Genomic DNA, 8031 nt, shown 5'->3' with positions numbered 1-8031 from the left:
CCAAGAGAGAATTCTGTTGTGCAAATATCTACCTAAATTAATAAGCAAATAATTGTAAGTTTTACCTGCAAGTGCACAAGGTTAACATAGTAGTATATGATGCAAGTACGGGATCATTCCCATGAGGATTGCTAAATTTTGCTTAAAATAAATTCCGTAAGTAAAACAAAACAAAGATTGATTTTGAGTTAATAATAAAAGCTAGAGCTTTGACATCCACCGCTAATTATATTTAGATAATATAACAATATGCCAATGATTTGATCATGTTATGCATACTTAATGTTTGTCAACCAAAGGGTATGGGTGTTTACTCTTTAAGCTATTGATTTTCCTAAGCAACGAATTAGGCATGAGTGTCTACTCTAATTCTTTTCTTTCTTAAAGGATTTAGAGCCTGTTTGGGATTGCGGTGGAAAATAGAGCTTTTGAATATAGAGCTTTTGCCTATGAGCTTTTGTCAAAAGTACTATTACTGAAAAGCTGTTTACATGTTTGGTAACCACATGTCTTAAGTGCTTTTTTTGATGTTACTGATGTTTGGTAACAAAACAAAAAAAGTGCTTTTAGTTGAAAAAATGACAATAAAGGACATGTAATGATTTTTTTTTTTTAATATAGGCCAAAAAAAAATATCATTATGTAACACCAAATATATGTCATTTTACGTAAAATCATTACATGTTTTTCAATAAAGGCCTAAGGTTGGTAATGATTTTTTTTTTTTTTTCCATTTTATACCAACCTTTTTATATAAAAATGGTTAACGTTAGCTTTCACAAGTAAAAATTATTTTGTAATGGTTTATGTAACAAAACGTCAACATATTCTTTCTTTTTTGTTAAAAAAAAAAAAAATTATTTAAATTATTTAACACACTTTTTAACACCACAACACTTAAAAGTATTTAACACATAAAAAAGAACAACATTCAAGGAAATCCTTACAACATTTTAAGTAGTTTATAAAAATAAAAATAAAAATAAAACATTAACGGGTCATAAGTAGATTAGCAATACGATCACGCTCAATGTTCATAGAATTTTCATATGATGTCTCTGATTGTTGTATGCTTGACTCATCTTGTGCTTCGTCATCGCCTATACTGTCAGTAGGTAATAAATCCTCATCATCATCATATGGTTGGAACTCAGCATCCTTTATTGCATGCTTCCTAATGAAGTTATGAAGAGCCATAAACGCTACCACGATTTTCACTTGTTTATCATAAGGAAAACTCGGCATGCAATGCAATAACTTCCACTTATTTGTCCAAACTCCAAATGTTCTTTCAATAGTGCATCTAAGTGATGAATGTGCATGATTAAAAATTTCATGCATACCCCTCGGTTGGCTTCCGCGACGAAAGTCTGGTAGATGATACCGTTCTCCTTTGTATGGCCCCATGTATCCCTTCATATGAGGATATCCTGCGTCTACCAAGTAATACTTTCCTACAAAAAATATACAAATAACAATCATAATTTTTTTTTTTTTGTTCATGTATAATTCATAATTGTTATTTTTATTAAATACAAACCTCTAGGTGGGTGTGGAAATCGCAATTCTTCCTTTCGAATAGCTTCCAAAAAAATGCGTGTATCATGTGCAGTACCTTCCCATCCAGCCCAAACAAAGGTGAAACACATACGAAAATCACAAACAGCCATAACATTCTGAGTAGGAGTCCCTTTTCGACCAATATATGGTATTTGGTTTGATGGAGAAATTTTAACTGGCACATGAGTTCCATCAATGGCTCCAATACAATCTTTGAAGTATGGCCAATACCGCTCATCATCACGAATTTTTCTTGGAACATCCATAAACTCCCTATCAATAGGATTAATAATGTCAACCGCCATTCTTGAAACAGCCATTAAAACATGAGAAAAATGTCTACTAATTGTTTCTCCTGAATGTTGAAACCTTTCTTGCACTATCCTATTTCCAAACCCATGGCCTAAAGTAATCAAAAACATAGCTACCAACTCTTCAACAGTTAATTTCCTAGTATCTCTTAAATGATATTTTTCCTTCAACTCTTTACACAAGTAAAGGAATACGTGTATTTCCATTCTGAAATTTTGTTTGCACCTATCAGGATTACCTTGTACAATTTCCATAACCCATTTATAACCTGTTTGAGAAGAGGTCCTACAAGATTCCTTTGCAATATATGGCATATAATAGTTCTCAACAAATTCTACTGCTGCAGCTGCTAGAATAAAAACATCATTTTCATTTTCATTTTCCTCTTCACCATAATCACTATCACTTGTATCATCTTGAGTGCTATAATCACTATTATCCATGTCTGTAAGGAAAACAAATAAAGAAATAAATACAAAATAAATATATAAGCACCCATAAAAATAAGAAAAACATCATCCAAGCATAGTTATGAAATATTATAATATACTCATCTTAGTACACAAATCAACACATCAAAAAATAAAAAATAACACTCAAACAAATCCTTATAGCTTCTCAAATAGTTCATAACAAAACAACTTTAAAAAATAACAACATTAATCCATGCTACGACGGTTAATTTCTCTATTTCTCATTCGCTTGATAAAGTCAATCTGCAACCATGGCTCTTTAATAGTCACAAACATCTCTTTATGTGATCTCTTAAGGAATACATCTGTTGCAAACTTAAGGATATCAATGTCATTTTCTCTTTCAGCAATCCCCCGAACAACATCCATTACCTCTTCAATATTACATCCAGGCTTATCGTAGCTCTTGGATGTCACTGTATTCTTACTTTCTATTACATCACAAATACGACTCAAATGTTCACTAACAATTTGAACTCCTTTATTTCTTTTCTTACATTGAACCGCAAGACCAAACTTCTTATTTCCTTTATCCCGCGTATCTAAATCAGCAGGAATATCATCAATGCCATGTGTATTGAGATTTGGTTCATCATCCAAAACATCTAAACCTTCTACAACATTGTCATCTTCATTAAGCATTACTTCTGCACTATCTATGGATCCAATATCATTAGGAACCAACCCTATGGATGGTGCCCAAGATCCCTCCCCAGTGGCAGTTATATCTCTAAACAATATCTCCACCTTCATAGCATAAGCCAAACCTGTCGTGCGAAACTTGGTTGCTTCTGGAACTTCCTGTATTTAGGTATATGTAAAAATCAATAATAAACATTTGTGCAAATCATTTAAACAAAAAACAAACAAGTACAAATATAATACATGTAATTTTTTTTCCCACCAATCATCGGGTGCATCAATTGTCTTTTTCACCGGATTCCATCCAAGGCCAGTTTCCTTCCCTATCAATCTCTTCCAAATGTTCCACTCTTTTTTCAAACTATCTCACTTGTTCTTTAGTTGTTTATAGCAATATTGTTTTCCAGTTTTTTCATTAAATTTATCTATCACATTTTTCCATCCTGTCCTATTGAAATGTGTTCCTGGGCGGTTACCAGCATGAATCTCAGTAATACATATGTCAAGATAATCTTCTAGCATTTTTTCAGTCCAAACTACTTTCTTTATCTGAGTATCTACTGTAGTAGCAACGTTGCTTTGACCTTTTTTACTCATTTTGTCGCACAGTAAATAATCTGATAAAATTATAAATAAAAAGTGTGTTAAACACTATTAACAATTAAAAATTTGTTTAAATTGATCAATTGATAGAATGAAAAAAAATTATATTTACATAAGTAATATGCATGTCCATCAAACAAAAGGGCAATATCAAAAAATAATGGAATCAAGTTTTAGAAAGAAAAAAAAAAAAACATGTTCAATATATATATTGAGTATGTTTCAGAATCAAGTGTTGCAAAGGACAAAAACATGAGTTGGTGGTAAAAGAGAGATTATATATGTAAAATGAAATTGCTGAAATCAAGTTTTGCAGGACTGTTTTTGCTTAGAAAAAAAAATAATAATAATAATTGCAAAGATAAAGGCCTGATTCGGTGGTGTGTGTGAGAGAGAAAGAGGTTTACAAAATATATATATATATATAAAGCGTTTCAGAAGTAAGTGTTGCAATTTGCAAAGGACAAAAAGGTGGTGAGAGAGAGATTATATATTTATATATATAAAATGAAGTTGCAGGAGTGTTTTTGCTTTAAAAAAAATAAAAAAAAAAAAAAAATTAATTAATTGCAAAGAAGAAGGCATACTCGGTGGTGTGAGAGAGAAGGAGATTGTAAAATATCTCTGCCAAATCCATGTGGTTCACAGAAAAGAATAAAAATTAAAAAAAAAATTAATTAATTGCAAAGAAGAAGGCTTGAGTCTGTGGTGTGAGAGAGAGAGAAAAAAATTGCAAAATATCTCTGTCAAATATGTTGACCCACGTCCTTGTCCTTTTCCTTTATGTTGACAGAAGGGCAAGGCTTTGAGATGAGCGCGACGTGTGAGAGAGAAAGAAACAGTGAGATAATTCAAACGGGGCACGTGAAGATGCAGAAAAAGGGGCAGCATCAGAAACAATGCAAAAAAGAGTGTTCAGAAAGAAAAAAAACATCTAGAAGCCAGCAGAGTGATAAAGCGATCGTCTCTCTCACTCTGCTACTCCTCAAAGTATATCTCTCTCCCTCAATATTTTCTTCCATCTCTCACTCAGTAAAACCATACACTCAAAAAACAAGCCAAAATACATAAATCTCGTCTCTCTGTCACTTTGCTCAAAAAACTATACTGCTCACCATGATTTTTCTCTTTCTATATAAACACCTTTCTCTTGGTTATGTTTTTTTGTAGCCAAGAACGTCAAAGTTTCGTCTCTCTCTCTCTTTGACCCTCGAAAGAACAGAGTATATAGAAATCAAAAGAAAAATAAGACATACCACAATATGTAGCTCTCAAAGATGGGCGACGGGACTCAGCAGCTCTCAAATTCACAGAAGGGTTTGCAGCTCTCAAATTCGCGGAGGAGGCGCAATGCATGAAAAAAATTTGTATATATATTGGTAATGTTGTAAATATGTGAAATATTTTGGATATTTTTGGCACTATGTTATTTTCATTAAACAAAAACTGCGGCGCGCCTTTTCCATTTAAAGTGCGTTTGGTCAAAAAGCCCCAAATTGGAGCTTGTGGCTAAACGCTCGGTTTAACGTTTGGGAGGACGAAAAGCTCTTTATTAAAAGAAACCCAAACGACCAATTTTTTTCTTGAAAGTGCTTTTTGGAACCTAAAAGCCCTTTTGGTGCTGTAAATCGCAATCCTAAACATGCACTTAGCATGGGTGTCTACTAAATTGTTCTTTAAGAAAGCATGAATTTGTGGAAATCGACAAACACATGAGGCCTAGGGTATGGATGTCTACTCCCGGTTCCCCATGTTGATTAACCTAAGAACCTGGCGTGGATTTCTTTTGTTACTTTTATTAAACCTAGGACTCAGTCATCCAAATTGATTTAACTAACTAGTTCATACCACATGCATATGTTGATCAGGCAAACATATATGAGGAATTCATGAAAACAGGAATTAATCAAGTTAAATATCACAACATAATCATCACAAAGGCGCTAATATTGAATATTAAATAAACATAATTAGGGCTTCAATTTAGCCCTACTAAGTAAATTAGTTACACATGGGTTTGATGTTAAACATCTTCATAAAATAAAATAGAAAGGAAAAGAATAAACCCAAAACTTGAACTTGAAGAGCTCCAATTCTTCTCCTTGGAAATTGTCTGTCCATTCTAGAGGTTTAAGGGTCTATTTATAAGCCTTGGGGATACTCTAGAAACCCTAAAAAACATAGGGTTTGAGCCCTAGTTCGCACAAAGTTTCAAAACCCTAAAATCACACTTTCCATAAAGAGGCTGGCTTGCTCCTGACGCATGGGTGCACTCGATTGCAGCTTGTGTGCGATTGATCGCAAGACTGTGATCGATCCTCTATGTTGGGCGCTGCGATCAAGGCTGCTACTTGTGCGCACGAGCGCATGCCTTGCGCTCGTCTTGGCCTTCGCCTGTAGTGCGCTCGATCGCAGCTCCCCTGCAATTGATCGCACTACCAGAGCCTCCAATTTTCTCCAAAATAGCTCTTTATGCCCAAAACTTCCGACATTGCTTCCTTTTCTTCCAACAACCTACAGAAAACAAAGAAAGCACATAAAAGAACTAAAATAGCATAAATGAATCAAAACTAAAGGATTAACAAATGTAAGTTCAGGGATAAAATATGAATATTTTGGCACTTAATAAAGTTTGTTGGGGTTATGTGATGTGCAAATTGAGGACATTAAGATAGATAAACTCCATGAGTATTCTTCTTATTTTATTCCAGTTATGATTCCCTTCCGAATGAGAAACTATTTGAGAAGACTCAGAATGGTCTACCTCGATCTATGGACAGTTGGAATCACCCTGAAATAGGAAGAATTCATTCTCTTTGGTGCAAGAGAAGAAAAGACTGGTGTTTCAAGTTTAAGAGGAGGACAATAGTCTGGCTGAAGACATTAAACTTAGCGGTCATGGGAGGCACCCCATAGCACATCCTTTTTATTTTTGTTTGTTTTTCATTTTATTTTTCTGTTGTTTATTATTAGTTTCTTTTTGTTTTCCGTTGTTATTTTAGTGTTTTGTTTTGCAGGGACAAATGTGCTTCAGTTCAAGTTTGGGGCTATGTTATGAGTCATGCTATTCCAGACAATTTTGTCCATCTCCCGAGTAAGATTTTTTCATGTTATACACACATCGGAGACAATGTATAATTTAAGTTTGGGGGTGTGGGAGACACTGTACACACACTTTATCCCATTTTTGGAAAAAATGCATGTTCATGTTTGTTTTAAAATTTTGGTTGATCTAAAAAAATTGTGATTTGATTTTCATTGGTAAGCTTAAAATTTTGAACACATGATCTGATAATAGAATTTTTTAAGTTTGGTTACTTGTTTTAGGCATCTAAGAATTCACTTGTTTGATCTGATCTGACACAAGCACATTATCACATAATTTGTGGAGTATAACATGTGAGTCGATGTGTATGTTTCTATGTCTTGGGTGAAATTGAATGACTTATTAGATGGATGCTTTGGCATATATATATATATATATATATATATATCATGATCATTGATAAACTTTTCACTAAGTAACTGGACTTCTTGCCCCATTAAGTATTGAGTGTTCACGTCAAAAGGTCTACAGTGCTTATCTTATCAGCTGTGGATTTTACTAAATGAATCTATTTGGAAAACCTAACGCAGCTATTATTGTAATCACCATGTTAGAGATATTTTCAAAAAAGATGGCTCATATTGAAAATATTAGTAATTCTTATACTTATTGAGACCGTGGACTCATTAATCCGCCTATGTAAATGTGGTAACACCACAATTACACCACATTTACATAGATGTTGATGCAGATGTAGACGAGGGTGAAGATGATCCATATGCCTGCCTAGTTTATTATGGATAAGGCTTTCTGGTGCTTTAGTTTGTTGTAGAATATACTTAGACATGCTCTAGGTACTTTTGGTGTACATTTACCTATGTGCCATCTGTGTCACTTTTGATTAGTGTGTTTTCTTGTCATGTAAAGTACAATGTATAAATCTGTTTAATATAGAAGTCTTTTTATCAGCTCGGATATGTTATGTGAGGGTTATATGAGAAAAAATAAAATTTTCCATTGCGAGATTTATAATCTCTGATGATATTGAGGTATAGATAGTAGTGCTTAGTAGCAATTGGAGATTTCCACTTTCGCCTTTAGAGTCAGCAAAAGAGCTATGCCAATAACCGGAGCGATCGTTGGAATTCGACGTAGGGGATCATATATTTCTTAAGATATCACCCATGAGGGAAGTGATGCGATTTGGGAAGAAGGGGAAGTTCAGCCCTTGACTTATTGGGCCGTTTGAGATCACCCACAGAATAGGGAGGTTGGCATACATGGTTGCCTTACCCCTAGATTTGATCAGAACTCATGATATTTTTCATGTCTCGAAGCTGGGGAAGTACATCTCTAACCCCGATGTAATTGTGGAATACGACCCGTTAGGAATCC

The 8031-nt window shown here is 34.0% G+C and overlaps 2 protein-coding genes across 2 annotated transcripts; both read right to left on the bottom strand.

The window, feature by feature from the left end:
* Positions 1–990: 990 nt before the first annotated feature.
* LOC132178106 (uncharacterized) lies at positions 991–2315 on the bottom strand. The gene is made up of 3 exons (XM_059590562.1): positions 1541–2315; positions 1385–1454; positions 991–1174 (listed from the first exon to the last, which is right to left on the bottom strand). The coding sequence occupies exons 1-3, from the start codon at positions 2313–2315 to the stop codon at positions 991–993; spliced, it is 1029 nt and encodes a 342-aa protein (XP_059446545.1).
* Positions 2316–2531: 216 nt separating this feature from the next.
* Positions 2532–3584, bottom strand: LOC132178105 (uncharacterized). The gene is made up of 2 exons (XM_059590561.1): positions 3420–3584; positions 2532–3146 (listed from the first exon to the last, which is right to left on the bottom strand). The coding sequence occupies exons 1-2, from the start codon at positions 3582–3584 to the stop codon at positions 2532–2534; spliced, it is 780 nt and encodes a 259-aa protein (XP_059446544.1).
* Positions 3585–8031: the final 4447 nt, after the last annotated feature.

This window comes from Corylus avellana, chromosome ca4, assembly GCF_901000735.1.
Source record: "Corylus avellana chromosome ca4, CavTom2PMs-1.0".
NCBI lineage: Eukaryota > Viridiplantae > Streptophyta > Magnoliopsida > Fagales > Betulaceae > Corylus > Corylus avellana.
The sequence above is the reverse complement of the archived record's forward strand: the minus strand, read 5'-3'. Positions and strand labels throughout refer to the sequence as shown.